The sequence below is a fragment of the Mastigoproctus giganteus genome, chromosome 3, assembly GCF_048544385.1.
Source record: "Mastigoproctus giganteus isolate SK-2022 chromosome 3, ASM4854438v1, whole genome shotgun sequence".
Lineage (NCBI taxonomy): Eukaryota > Metazoa > Arthropoda > Arachnida > Uropygi > Thelyphonidae > Mastigoproctus > Mastigoproctus giganteus.
The window spans coordinates 107168262-107184219 of record NC_143577.1 but is presented as its reverse complement, the minus strand read 5'-3'; the positions used below and the strand labels follow the sequence as shown (position 1 = coordinate 107184219).

The following is a 15958-nucleotide window of genomic DNA, read 5'->3' as shown; positions in this document are numbered from 1 at the left end:
AGCCCACACACAAACTGAGGGGCTGTTAGTACCAGTATTTATTTTTCTAGTAGATGGCTATCTAATTTCTTAGTCAAAGGCTCTGTTCTTTTCCTCTTGTATATCATTGATTGGAAACCCTGAGTTTTGATGATGATATCATACTACATGAGTTTTTTAAGATCCTAGCCGCCGAAATCTCAGGAAATTAAGTGGCAGGACCTTCCAGAGTGAAATAGACTACTGGGTTCCTGGTCTGCCTCCACGGGGCGTAAGTGGGGCAACGTTGGGCCTCAGTACAGGCCCAGCGGCTAAATTGACCAGATGAACAACGGTACAAGGCATCATACATATACAAAGTCCACACTTTTAAATCTCTGGCTTTTCCAGTCAACTGGTTCACCCACAATGTAACTACGCGGAGATGGGGGGAAACCCCTTGTGCCGTTTGACCCTAAACACACTTTACACTTTACTACATGAGTTCCTCAATATGGAAATCCCTAATATAAGAACGCAGGCATACGCCGATGATCTTATACTGATGCTGCAGGCTAATAGCAGGACACAGCTGGAGACCCATGCAAATCTACTGAACATCTCACCGGAAAAAACACATTCAAGGGCTCCCTTGATCCCAGGAGGCCTCCTCAGATCAAGATAAATGGAACAACCATTAAACTCGAAACAGAAGTCAAGTATCTTGGCGTTATCCTCGATAGACACCTCAACTTCACACCGCATCTTAGTTACCTCAGAGTAAAATTCAGGAAATATTCCGGCCTATTCGCTAAAGTTACACGCAGACTGGGGTCTGAAGAAGAGGGCACTCGCCATCCTCTACAAGGCATTCTTGATCCCGGCACTGGCTTATGCAGCGGGAGCTTGGTACGCTAAGGCAAGCACTGCTGTTAACAGGAGGAAATTGGAAACCATCCATCGAATAATTCTCCTCACAACAACCAGAGCATGCTGCACGGTGAGCACCCACTCTCTCCAGGTCTTTGCGGGATGTCTCCCTCTGGACTTAGAGATTGTCGGCCGTGGGCTGCTGCACCAACATGCCAAAGGAAGGGTAATCACACATTTGGGATACACTACGGACCCAACTCTGACTAGACCACAGGAAAAAAGACATCTTACAGACCACATGAGAACAGTGTGGCAGAATCGATGGAATGACTCCACTAAAGGCCGCATAACTAGAAGCTTCATACCAGACATTGGACGTGTTTACCCTATTTCCCCGACCTGGTACTCTCCTGGACTACCACTTACCTGCTGACAGGGCATGGCTCCTTCAGGAAGAAGCTACACGATTTTGGAATCTCGGACATAGCGCAGTGTAGATGCAGACAAGAAGAAACTTGGGAGCACCTGCTCTATGAATGTAATATATATGAAGACCTCCGTGGCCTGCTGTTTACCAAACTACGCTCCATCCTTAGAAATCAGAAGGACATAGTGGTGCAGGAAGAAGAAAACTATAAGGCTTTCACGCTTTTCGCACAAAATCTCTTCGCGAGGCAAAGAGCGCCCACCACCCTGAAACAATGGCGACCCAGATCCGACACCTTTCCGGGCCTGCTTTATCTCCTTTTCCCGGTGGGGGGGACACCCCTGTCTCCCCCTCTCCCTGCAAAACCCACTTTCCCTCTGGTGTGGCATGGGCATGCCCACTGAACATTTGGGGGCCACCTCCTCTATCGGTCCCTTTCTCCCCCCCCCCCCCCCCCAAATCTGTCTACCTTCACAGCACACAGCCCCACATGTCAAAATTGTAACTACACCAAAATTGCTTGTCCGACCCTTTTCGGCCAAAAAAAAATAAAACTCATCCAGCGTACAATCCATTCTCGCTCTTAAGGCAAATCTCTATGACCAAACAAAGCACTAACAGCGATTAAAGCAATTTCTTTTTTTTTTATAGGTCCTAGCCATTGAAATCTGAGGAAAGTAGGTGGCAGGACCTGCCAGAGTACTGATTCCTTATTGGTAACACCTGGCTAGCCTCCACGTGGCGCGGTATGGGCAACATCGGGTCCCATCAGGGGCCCGATGGCCAATAAGCCAGATGAACAATGGACACAACAGACTACACTATACACGATCCACACACTTTAAATCTCTGGCTTGACAGGGTACTGTCACTCGATACAGAGAACACCGCGGAGATGGGCGAAATCCCAGGAGCCGCTAGACCCTCAACATACCAAATACTTCATTCCAGTTCAACAAGCATGGCTATGCCCATACAACTACAACCATTTGCTTAAATGTTGATCTCCAGTATGGAGGAGAAAACTTTAATTTCAATCCTGTCTTTTTTTTTCTCTCAAAAAAAAAAAAAAAAAATCTGCTTAACATTTGCTCCCAGGTTAATGATCTCTTAGTATAACTAACTTTTCTTCCTTGTGTATTTCCTGTTACGATCTATAGAAATTTAACATAAACAAGACTTCTGTCTTTTTAACTCCTCATTACTGGGAGGAGTGCCACTCTAGGAAAACATACTCCCAAGCCTTCTACTATACTGTTCAATGGTATTGAAGAAATATCTTCTCCATTAATAGTAGCAAATGATGCAAGAAAGTGCTTATACAGCATCAACCAAAAAAAAAAAAAAAATCCCATTTCACCTATCATTCCCTCAGTAGTTTGTCTAGTTCTTCCTTGAATTTATTCAAACTATTCAATGGTAGAAGTCCACCCAGTTAGCAAAAAACAAATAAGATTGTAACATGGCTTTGCATATAATTCAGCTTTCCATTGCCACAGTACAGGCCATGTGGGATGCTTTTTATAATCCTTACACAACCTTCATGAACTACTAGTTTAGGAAAAGTGGCATGAGTAAATTAAATTCCAATTGGGTTGTTTTTCTTTTTATCTAGTTACTCAGTCCATAAATATTGCTACTGAACAATGAAGTGATGAGTATGTTCATCTTTTAGGTTACCCCAGTGGAAATCAAGCTGACTTGAATTGCCTTCCAATATTTGTCAGAGTTGAACAGGTTCACTGCTACCTGAATCTGCCATAATTTTCAGAATGCTTTATGATTTATGAAAACACACTTTTTTTGTACTGTACTGAATCAGAACAAATCTTAAAATGCTTATTCATGTACATACACAAATAATACTTGTATGACTTTACATTTACAGCACTTGTCGATTTTACAGGATATCCTGCTACAACTAATCTCTTAGCCTTTAAACATGTGTTTACCATCAGGGATCATCCATTACCTATCAATAAGTTGGTCTAAAGTAAATTTATAACCTCAGTCTAAGAGGTTCTCCTCTCTGTTTATATTAAGAACTTCTTTTTTTCCTGTTAGTCTGCAAGTTCATATAGGATCTATATCTCTCTGTCCTTTTGGCAAGAGAAGGGAGTAATCCAAAGTACAGTTTATGCTTTTTACCATTTCAGCAAAATGTCATTGAACTCCTGGGCAATGGCTTAAGAGGCTTGAAGAGCATCTGTGCAATTTGAACTTGGTTATCACAGTGTACTCCATATGTACATTCCTTTTTGAGCAAAGCTGGGAAAATATTTGTAATACCTGTCAGTGGCATTTGATATTCATATTCAAGAACCACTCAGAGATTTAAATATCATGTTAGATGAGGTTGCTGGTAGTAGGCTGATACCCCCATCTTTTGTCTACTTGTGCATCTACTGAGCAGAACATTCTGACTTCTTGCCAGTCAGAATGTTCTCACATACAAAAATGGGCCCAGGTGCCAAAGAAACTTAGCAGTACGCTGGCAGATTAACTCAAATCTGTAAATTACATACTTTTCTCTGCAAGCATCTCTCTCAACAATTAGATTATCCATAAATATTGTTAGTGAGCATGGAACTTCTTTCACAACAGTGAATATTATTACCAGCAAAAGATGACTTGTTGCTAACCTTTGTCTCTACCAACACCTCGCTTCATGATAACCGAATTCATAGAACCTGTAACCAGTATACCAACACTGCTGCAACATAACATTATGTTAAAGCATTTAAATGAAATAGTCTTAGAATCACTATTAATCTTTTATAATAGAATTCTACTGGAAAAGATGAGTCAGTCCTGAATAACTACCAACCAATATCACTCATCAGCTGCTTAAGCAAATTATTGGAAAAATAGTTTGCAAGCAACTTATAGGGCTTCTAGAAGAAAACAAACCTTATCTGTACATAACTGTCAAATCAGAGGCAAATATCATTAAAGGACAGTTAGTTATGGTAAATCCTGATGTAGAAAACACCACTTGGAGATATTCTTTCATATGTTCTGCAAGGGTCAGTTTGCTATTCATGTAAGTAAATAACATACAAAGGATATTCCAAACTGGAAACATTTGTTGCAGATGATCTCACAACAAGCAAAATGGCATGCACCCAGAACTGAACTACAGTTTAATTTCAGTAACAACGAGGGGTGTTACATATATATTGTAAAACACTAATCAGAGCCCCTGTTCATGATTCCACTAGAAAAAGCATTCTCATAGAATTGCATACAACACCTCCCATTCACAGCATGTATATATAAGCAAATAAACCTTCACATGCCAACCAAGATATACAACTTGCACTACAAGGAGTAGGCAGAGTTCCATAAAGGAAATTCACCTTTCTGTTTCTTATTAATAGTACTAACTCAGCTGCTCCTGCCTCACTGTGGCAGGCCAGAAAGAGCAAAATAGTCCCCCCAGAATCTAAGAATCTTAACTCACACAGTGCTAAATGCCGAAAATTGATTCTATTAAAACAACAGCTGCAGTTCATCTTGTATTGCATTCTATTCAGAAACACCTAGAAAACTTCGTAAGATCTGGCAACTCGCTCATGAATGTCAATCAGAACAGCTGCTCCAAAATATCACATCCTTTAGACATTTCCCTCATACTACTCTAAACACCTCAACAGATGTGATAGCTGAGTGGGATCTCAGAAGAAGAGGTGAAAAATGAATTACAAGACAATGCTGTAGTTCTGATCCATAACATTTCATACTTCCAACATATGTGAAACCAAAATGTCAGCAGGGTTTAGCCACTTGTGATAATTGCAATGGCCCACACACTGCTCCTGCTGAAAAGCTATTCAATGGATAAGAGCCAAACAAAAATGCAATACAGGTTCAAAATAACACCTGACGTACTTTCTCTCAACTAATTCAAAAGTCACCATCAATAACTGCTGTACAAGAAACAACTGATACCCAGACTGAGCTGTGTCACTTTGGAAAGGTATCCTTATTTCATAAAACAACTAAGATAAACAAGGGTATTAATACACTAATACTTATTCAGAAATCACTGCTCCTGATGATACTGTACAAGTTGATGCATCAGGCATGGAAATCAGAGATATAGCTTTCTTTCATCCTCTTCATAGAGGAAACAATGGATGCAGGAAAACAATACTTACCAAATATTTACAGAAAATGCTTTCCCTGCACATCAAAGCATTGATTGTATTTATCAGAGACTTGTCACTGATAAATACAATCTTATGAGTTTATCATAACACAGTTTTTAATTGCAAGATCAACTTTAGACCTCTCGATTCAAACAGAAACCCAGATCTGTAATGCGCTGAGAATGATTTTTACACAACTTGGTATTACAGAATTCTTCATGATCTGTACATATTGGGCCTAAGAGGCAGTATTTCCAGGTCTGCATTCAATCCATCCTTTCTCATAACTTCATCCACAAGATTCAGTTTTACATGCCACCCACTTCATTATAAAAATCAATTCAGACCATTTCATACACTGTTTTTACTACATTCTGTAGAAGACAATATTCATCATCCAGTTCTAAAGCTGGATGACTGTTGTACCTACTCTACTTATTAGCATTAGTAAAAGCATATGATGCCAAAAAAAAACTTCCCATTTCACCCATCCATTCACTACAAAAGTTTTCACACTTCTTCCTTGAATTTATTTAAGCTATCAACTTCCACAATGGTAGATCAAAGTTTGTTCTAGCAATCATCTACCCACTGGCGAAAGGCAAATCTCCACCCATCTATATTCTACAACTGTCTTTCCTCAATTTGAGTTTATGCCTCCAGGTACCTTTGTTGGCCTTCTTCAGACCTGATAACTGCCTTATACAAAGGGATAATCGTATCATTTACAGGACCAATGACCTGCACTACTCAGAAAACTTCATATCTGACTGCACAATTATCCCCAGGCAGGTCTTTTTCATTTTTCACCACGCAGTTTGTACATTTTCCTGAGATTACTGCTACACATATGCAGTACTTTGTCAACGGAAAAACTACATTGCAATAGCATACTGTCTCTACAAACTTCGACATTAAGCCTGATATACCTTCATTGATAAATATACAAAACAATGGGCCCAACACCGAATGTTATCAGTGGAGCCCCCCTTTATAATATTAGTTGACGAACAGTCCACTCAACCATTGCGGCAACTTTCTGTTAGTGCCATTACTGCTCCAATTTGTACAATAGTCTTCCATGTGCAACAGTACCAACTGTGTGGTCAGACCAGACTTCCTCTTAACAAACCCATGCTGTATTGCAGTGCTTCATTATTTTCCCCACAACAGAAGTTAAACTAACAGGTCTGTAATTACTCGTGCCCCCTTCTGTGAATTGGAGATACATCTCCAGTCCATGAGGTCCTCCCCTAATTATGGCTAAGGGCCTGCTTACTTCCTTTGCCACCTCCTTTAATATAACTGGATCCACCCCCAGGTGTGTTTCTTTCCTCTTCCCTAAAAATTCCTCATGTGTGAATGTACATCCAAAATACACATTCAGTTTATCAGCAGTCGAACCATCATTATTAAGTGGACCAATCTGATTCATTCCCTTCATTTCTAGAGTTTGTATAAGTAAAGAAGTCTTTGCCAAGGATTTCTCTTATATCATGCTAAGATAAAATCATAGTACGCAATGATCTTGGATTCCAAGATTGATCATTCATATTTACTCCTGAATAGGAGAACTTGTATGCCATCAATGAATCTGCTAGCAGCTGACACATCCTTGCTCATTAATTGGCAGCTAGATCTTTTCCTTGAGGGATGAGCAAATATAAAACAGCTTCATAAATCACTACTTTTTTTTCGTCAGTTTACGCAGTTGACTTTAGCATATCCAGGTACTCTTAACAGGATTACAACTAACACATAGGAAGGGAGGAGGTGTTATGCTGTTAATTAAGAAAAACAAAATCAAAAGAAGTGAACCCAGTTAATATAAATGAACAGTGCAATGTTGAGTCAGTTTGGTGTGACATAAGCACTGCGAAAGCAAAAATAAGAGTAGGAGTGTGTTATAGGCCTAATGACTCGAACGAGTACAGAGAAATAGAGTGAGCTAGTAAATCAGAATGTCATATAATGGGGGATTTTAATTTCCCAGATATTGACTGGAACTTGTGGGTTGGTCACTCACACACTAGTAAGACTTTTGTGGATTTATGGGATGATTGTTTTCTGCAGCAGCATGTTAGAGAGGGTAATACTCTTGATCTGGTTATCAGCAGTGATCACAGTGTACTGATGTGGGATTTACTTAAAGATATAATTACCATCAGGGGTAAAGGAAAGGGTTTTTGCTTCCGTAAAGGTGAGTACAGTGGTCTCAGACAGTTTTTAAATTCTGTACAGTGGGATCAACTGACGATGTTACCAACAGTAAATTCTAAGTGGGAAGCATTCAAGGAATTAATCATGGATGCTACTAAAAGTTTCATACCTATTAAGAAATATTGTTCAGGCCTAAATAGTTATCAAATGAACTAACGAGACTCGTAACAGAGAATCAAAATGCATGGGATACATATAAATTATAAAGCGACACAGAAGCCTATGGCAGATATAAGCTAGTCTGTAATCAGGTCACAAAAGGAGGTTAGGCAGGCGAAGGCAGATTACGAGAAATCCTTGGTAAAAGATGCTAAGAATTTCTTTACTTATATAAACTCTAAAAGAAAGGGGATGAATCTGATTGGTTCACTTGACATCGATGGTTTGACTGTTGATGATCCTGCTCAGATAGCAAACAAACTGAATGAGCATTTTGCATCTACATTCACACATGAGGAATTATAAAGTTTTGAAAAGGGCAGAAGGTTATCAAATTGTAGCAGGGTACTTAATGATTTTGTAATAACTTAGAGCAAAGTGGAGGAGAAATTGTTGAAGTTAAACATAAGAAAAGTACCTGGGGTGGATGTGATCTATCCAGTTATATTAAAGGAGGCGGCAAAGCAACTAAGCAAACCCTTAGCCATAATTATGGGAGGTTCCCACGGACTTGAGATGTGCAAATGTATCCCCAATTCACAAAGGGGGATCGAAGGGTCACGAGTAATTACAGACCAGTTAGTTTAACTTCTATTTCGGGTAAAATAATGGAGTCACTGGTTAAAGATGCATTGCAGTATCATCTAGACAAGACTGCAGCAATAATTCAGACGCAGCATGGGTTTGTTAAGGGAAAGTCTTGCCTGACAAATTTAATTGGTTATTATGATGTGGTTACAAAGGAACTGGATGTAAAAAATAATTTTGATATCATATATGTGGATTTCAGGAAAGATTTTGACACTATTGTACAAATTGGAGCAGAATGGCATTAAGGGTAAGTTGCTACAATGGATAAAAGGATGGTGAAGTGGGAGAAGACAGAGGGTGGTAATCAATAGGTGCAGCTCTTCGTGGAGTTCCACAGGGTTCGGTTGTCATTTGGTTTTTAAGAGCATTAGCAACTAAGGTCATATTGTTCCGGGGATATGTGGTGGTCATTCCCTGATCTTTCCGCATCCTCCGTATTTGGTTGTCACGGGCTCGAACCCCGGTCTAATCAAGAAGCGTGTGCTACACACTGCTGCTCCTGGCTACGGAGGTGCCTCAGGGTTCGGTCCACTGTTTTGTATATTTATTAATGATATTGATGAAGGTATATCAGGCTTAGTGTCGAAGTTTGCAGATGATACAAAAGTTGGCAGGGTTGTTAATGGCAGTGTGCTACTGCACCAGGATCTAGATAATTTGGGCAGTTTGTTATTTGGTTTTTAGGAGCATTAGCAACTAAGGCCATATTGCTCCGGGAATATGCGGTGGTCATTCCCTTGACCTTTCTGCATCCTCCGTATTTGGTGGTGACGGGCTCGAACCCCGGTCTAATCAAGAAGCGTGTGCTACGCACTGCTGCTCCTTCCCACCTGGCTAGGGAGGCGCCCTAATTTGGACAGACGGGCTAAGAAGTGGCAACTGAAGTTTAACCTTGACAAATGCAAAGTACTGCATATGTGTAGAAGTAACTCCAGAAAAACGTACCAGCTGTGTGGTACTACACTTAAGGTGGTAGAAAATGAAAAAGACCTGGGAGTAATTGTGCAGTCAGATAATGAATTTTTCTGAGCAATGCTGCCAGGCAGGTCATGGGGTTTTGTCAATGATATATAGGAATTTTGCTAGCAGGGAAAAGGAGGTGATTGTCCCTCTGTATAAGGCAACGGTCAGGTCACACCTTGAGTACTGCGTACAGGTCTGGAGGCCTCAATTTAGGAAGGATGTCGATTTGCTTGAGCGTGTACAGAGAAGGGATCCTCTTACTAAGAGAGGCTTTAGTTCTGCAAATTGCAGTGGCTGGAGACTAGGCACCTGCACAGTGTATAAGGCCTTGAATGGGTTAATCACGCTGAATTCTGATGGGATCCTTCCACTTGTTCAGATTACGATTACAGGGCATAAATTCAAATTAAGAAAAGACAGATATAGAATAGATGTGCAGAAATTTGCCTTTAGCCAGTGGGTGGTTAATTGCTGGAACAAACTTCCATCTGTTGTTGTGGAAGTTGATACGTTGAATAAATTTAAGGAGGAACTGGACAGGCAATTTGGAGGGAATGGTGTGATTTTTTTTTTTGGCTGATGCTGCATAAGCTCATAACACTTGCTTTCTTGCATCAGAAACTACCCACTTGGTGACTGATCTAGGTAAAATTTTGTTGGGGGGCAATGAGAGTGTTGACTATGTGGCCAAATTCACTGTTAATGCCTCTTGCAAAACCAAGCTAACTCCTTCAAATTAAACCAATTCAAAACTTAATAATCATGCTGGAAAGACTAAGGACAGCTCATACACATACTTTTATCCTCTATAACAGAGTACAGCAAACCATGTTCTTATCCTGGCATTCAGCACAAATCACTCCTATGTCTGAAATGAATTTTAGATGATACATGATGTCAATGCAAGTTGCTAAATCTTACAATAATGCATACAGTGGCAGACAAAAAAACTGCATCACTTGTGGGTTGCAGAAATGTTCAAAGGGATACATATCTCTGTGAATGAAATCCAATAAAAAGACTTTGCCAAAGGGTAAAATACATAATTAATTGCATTTACATTTAAAAACTGAAATGACAAGTATTATGTACTGAAAATCACCATAATAAGTCCTCAAGTTGCAATTACAGCCTTGCAACGATCTGGCATAGAGTTAATCAGCTTCTGAATATACGGTTGCCCAATTTCATGGGACCACACCCTTACAATGCTCTCCTGCAGCTGAATCTTACGTGTTGACTTCTTCTGAGCAATTTTCAATAGGGTTCAAATCTGGACTGTTGCCAGGTGACCAACACTGTAATGACTGCACCTTAAGGGAGAAAAACGAGGGAACACATTGGTGTAATTATGTTTTAAGCCTTGTGAGGCTTAAAACAAACTTACCAATTTTGCTATGTGGAAATCCCTAATAACGGGTTTCAGGCACTCCTCCAAGATAGCAGTGTAGGTTTCTGCATTCACTGTTCCATTAATAAACTTAATTTGCCCAACCCTTTGCTTGTTAGGCAGTCAGGATAGTATGCTTCTGACATATTGCTTCCCATCCGAGCCATGCAGGTTGAATTTTGATTTGTCAGAAAAGATGGTGGTGGTTGTTGTTATTTGGTTTTTAAGAGCATTAGCAGCTAAGGCCATATTGCTCCGGGAATATGCGGTGGTCATTCCCTGACCTTTCCACATCCTCCGTTTTTGGTGGTGACGGGCTCGAACCCCGGTCTAATCAAGAAGCGTGTGCTACGCACTGCTGCTTCTTCCCACCCGGCTATGGAGGCACCAAAGATGGGCGGTGTCCCATTGCTCTTTTGTCCATGAAAAATGTTTTAGCCCAAGCAAGTTGCTTCTTCCTCATTTGTTGGGTCAACAAAGCAGTCTTTGGATAGTTCGTGCACTTGTTTCAACACCAGAGGCCATCTCAAAGTTCAGCTTTAGATCAGGAGCACTAGCATGGTGATTACGAAGGCATAGCATTTCAAATATTGATCTTGGGAAGGTGTAGTCACTCTCTTATGGCCTGATCCAGGTCTTCTCTTCACAGTACCTGGGATACTGTTAACTGGTGGCAGCTATTTTATCAGTGATGGCATGCGTAGAAAGTCCTTCCTGGGACAGAGCAACAGCTACACTTTTTTCTTGGTGTCAACCGAACATATGGAGCCATGCTTACACCTCTGCAAAACAGGATAATGAGCGTGTATACCCTTTCGACGCCGTATTTATAGAAACGGCTGATGCAATAGAAGCATCTGCCACCGTATATCTGACCATTTACTTTCTAATCTTTGTTTGGCACATAATGGCTTTTAATTGCCATTCTACTTTAATATCCATCTAACAATAACCAGATCCACTGTGGCTGTTCATGGACATCTCTGAACGTTGGGAGGAAAATTCACCAGACCCCTAAAAAAGCAGCTCTTCCATTCAAAATCAATACGGAAACAAATTCAGTCTTATTTTACTTAGAACCAGGGAAACTGGCAGAAGACACCCAAACAAATACAGTGGAATTATTGATACCATATAAAGAGTTCAAAAAAATTGAAACAGATTAATAAACTTTTCCAGATTAAACAAAATCCATAGGACACATATGTCAGACATTTAACTCATTTTTATCTGTTAATGGACAGTAATCCTCCCTAATGCATGCATTGTAATATACAACTCTCAGTAAACATCACAATATTTGAGCAGGATATCACAAACATCACAATATTTGAGCATTAACATCGAATTGGAGGCCTCCTGTTGTGGACACTGTAACAGGTGTCCTTTTTGTACTTTCAAGGGTAATTGTCACACATGCATTTGAAGGCCAAGGTCATTGCAGTAATACTAATTAGACTTGTGATGGCACAATATATTACTAAAAAGGAACATTTAACTTAGACTGTACTATACATTTCCATTATTGAACATCACTTAGCAAGGCAATTTTGTTGCCAAACTGAAAAATGCTGTTTTTAGAATTTAAAAAACACTACCAGTGGCTTATAAATTTTCTTCACAAATCTCCTATATGAAAACAAAATTGTGCGAATGGGCATAGTGCAAATGTGAAACCACTTCTACAGTGGATATCTTAAATTTTTTATTTACCAATCCCAAGAAAGCATAGTGCATAGTTTGGTTCAACAAGATGCAGTCTGCCACTACCGTTATGCATAAATTTAAAAAGAAGCTGCCTAGCCGAATTACAGTTCTGCAATGATAGTAAAAAATCAGTGAGGCAATAGTGTGTGTTCCCACAATAACCTGTTTATTTTACTTTAAATCTACATTTGATTAAATGCAGTATTTCAATTTATTCTTGCAATAACTGTTCCAAAGTACTATTTAGGATTGTGATTATATCTACCTATAACATCACACTGGAGAAAGAACATGGCCTTGCCTCAATTCAGTGTATTTCTGATGTGTCATAGTCAACAAAAGAAAAACAGGTTCCAATAACTTCTTTTTGTGGGGAGGGGGAAGTTGCTTTCATAATCACAGCAGTTATGTATGGCAGTGCACTAGTAAATGAAGCATTTTTACTAATTCTCTGATTTTATTTGTAGGTGAATTATGGGAACTGCTGGAAAACTTTTATCGAATAAATATGGAAAATGATGGCCATTCACTTCTCAACTTGTATGAGTTTGTCTATAAACTGTGGACTTCGTGCAGTACAGATGATAGCAATGATGAAACTTTAGATTATCAAATTGCTGAATGTTCTCAGCATGAAAAGTGCAAAGAAAATACATCACCCGGTTGATTTCCACATTTTCAGTAGAAAGATTGTATGTATGTATCATGTATTTATTAAATTACAGATTGGTATAAATTGTACACTCTTCCTTTGAATGCAAATACAAAACATTATTCCACACTAATGTACTTGCAAATTCAGTATATGTATCCAACTGAGACAGTTGAATACATATACTGAAAGTTAAATAGCAATTTTTTGGTAATGCAGGCAGCCACTGAACTCATTTTCTGCAATTGAGTTGGAAATTACTAACAGTATCTCTTTTTTAAAATATAAAACACCATTATGCCTGGAATTTGACTCTATACAACATAAGGCAATGTTTCGGGCACTGGAAAGACAGTAGCAAATTTAAAATTGAGAAAGCAGTTCGACAAGGTGACACAATATCTCCGACTTTGTTTATTGCTGCCCTTGAGGAAGCTTTCAGAAGATTAGACTGGTCACAGAAAGGAGTCCATTCACATTGACTCCTTTCTACCTAAACCATTTACGATTTGCAGATGACATTGTGGTCATAATCCCAAAGAATTAGAGGAAAATCTTAATCAGTTATGCAGAGTTAGTAAGGACTGCAGACTAAAGATGAATATGGCTAAAACAAAAGTAATGATGAACAAGTATGCCACAGAAAGGGACATGATTGAAGGAGCAGACATTAGCGTTAGTAGAGGCATTTGATGCAAGAAAGCAAGCTTATGCAGCATCAGCCAAAAAAAAAAAAAATAACCACTTCACCCCTCTGTTCATTCGAAATACCTATCCAGCTGAGCCTTAAACTTATTTAGGCTATCAACTTCCACGACAAGGGATGGAAGTCTGTTCCACCTACCAACCACGCGCTGGCTAAAGGCAAATTTCCGCACATCTATCCTTCTTCAATTTGAACTTAAGCCCTCTCAGGTGATTATTCTGAGCAAGAGGAAGAATCCCATCAGCATTGAGCATGCTCAAACCATTCAAGGCTTTGTACACCTCGCTGGTGCCTAGTCTCCAGACACTGTAATTCGCAAAACTTAAGCCTTTCTTCGTAAGAGCACCCCTTTGTTCCATTCACTAATCTTGTTGCTCTTCTCTGTACTCGTTCCAGCAGCTCTACATCCTTCTTGAAATGAGGCCTCCAGGCCTGTATACAGTACTCTAGGTGTGGCCTGACCATTGCCTTATACAAGGGAATAATCACCTCCTTATCCCTGTTAGAAAAGTTCCTATATATCATTGACAATACACCATGAGCTACTCTTGCAGCCCGTCTGCACTGCTCAGAGAACTTCATATCTGCCTGCACCACCACCCCCAGGTCCCTTTCATTCTCTAACACTGTCAGTGTAGTACCACAGAGTTGATACATTGCTCTGGGGTTGCTGTTTCCCATATGTAGTACTTTACATTTGTCAATGTTAAACTTCATTTGCCACCTCTCAGCCCATCTGCTCAACCTTTCCAGATCCTGTTGCAGCAGCATAGTGTCAGTAGTGTCCTTGACAACCCTGCCAACCTTCGTATCGTCTGCAAACTTGGACATTAAGCATGATATACCATCATCAATATCATTTATAAATACAGAGAACAATAAAGGACCCAATACTGAACCCTGAGGAACTCCACTAATAACATTAGTCCACGATGAGCGGTGTCCATTGATTACCACTCTGTCTTCTCCCCCTCAACCACCCCTTTATCCATAGCAGCAATCTGCCTCCAATGCCACACTGCTCCAATTTGTGCAACAGTATCAAACGCTTTTCTAAGATCCAAGTATATAATATCCAAGTTATTCCCTGCATCCAGTTCTTTTGTGACTGCATCATAGTATCCAATCTAATTGGTCAGGCAAGACTTCCCCTTAACAAAACCATGCTGTGTCCATGCTATAACTGAAGTCTTGTCTAGATGATCCTGCAGTGCTTCTTTAACCAGTGCCTCCATTAATTTTCCGGGAACAGAAGTTAAACTCGTAGGTCTATAATTACTTGTGTCAGCCTTTGATCCTCCCTTGTGAATTGGGGTCACATTTGCACATCTCCAGTCCATGGTTACGTCACCTGAGTCCAAAGAAGCTCTCATTATTATGGCTAAGGGTTTGCTTACTTCCTTTGCTGCCTCCTAAAGGAGGATACTGGATAGATCCCATCCACCCCAGGTGCCTTTCTTGTGTTTATCTTCAACAATTTCTCCTCCACTTTACTCTCTCAGTTATTACAAGATTCTCCAGCTTACTGCTAGAGTTGAATACACCTCTGGCATTCCCCTCGCTGAATAACTCCTCATGTGTGAATGTCGATGCAAAATATTCATTTAGTTTGTTAACTACCTGAGCAGGATCATCAACAGTTGACCCATCTGATTCATCCCCTTCCTTCTAGAGTTTACATAAGTAAAGAACTCTTTGCTGTTTTTCTTCGCATCCCTTGCCAAGGATCTCTCGTAATCTGCCTTCGCCTGCCTAACCTCCTTTGTAACTTGGTTACAGATCAACTTGTATCTATCATAGGCTTCTGTGTCACGTGTTAATTTGTATGTATCCCATGCATTTTTCTTCTCTGCCATATGCCTCATTAGTTCACCTGACATCCACAGTAGCTTGCAAGATAAGTTCTTTGAATGCTTCCCATTTTGAATTTGATGTTGGTAACATCATCAGTTGATCCCATTGTATAGAATTTAAATACTGTCTCAGTCCATCGTAGTCGCCTTTACGAAAACAATACCCCTTCCCTTTACCCCTAATGGTAGTTACTTCTTTGAGTAAATCCCACTTCAGCACACTGTGATCACTGCCACCTAGTGGTTCATTTATCTGCAGATTCTTAATGCATGAAGAATCACTACTGATAATCAAATCAAGAGTATTA

At 39.9% G+C, this 15958-nt stretch overlaps 1 protein-coding gene across 1 annotated transcript in view; it reads left to right on the top strand.

Moving 5' to 3' along the window:
- The window catches only part of LOC150088209 (poly(ADP-ribose) glycohydrolase-like), a 325145-nt gene extending 312039 nt beyond the window's left edge, over positions 1-13106 (top strand). The window contains exon 18 of the mRNA XM_090370070.1: positions 12907-13106. Within this exon, the coding sequence (XP_090226196.1) occupies positions 12907-13106 (200 nt within the window). The remainder of the gene's footprint in view (positions 1-12906) is intronic.
- The last annotated feature ends 2852 nt before the right edge of the window (positions 13107-15958 follow it).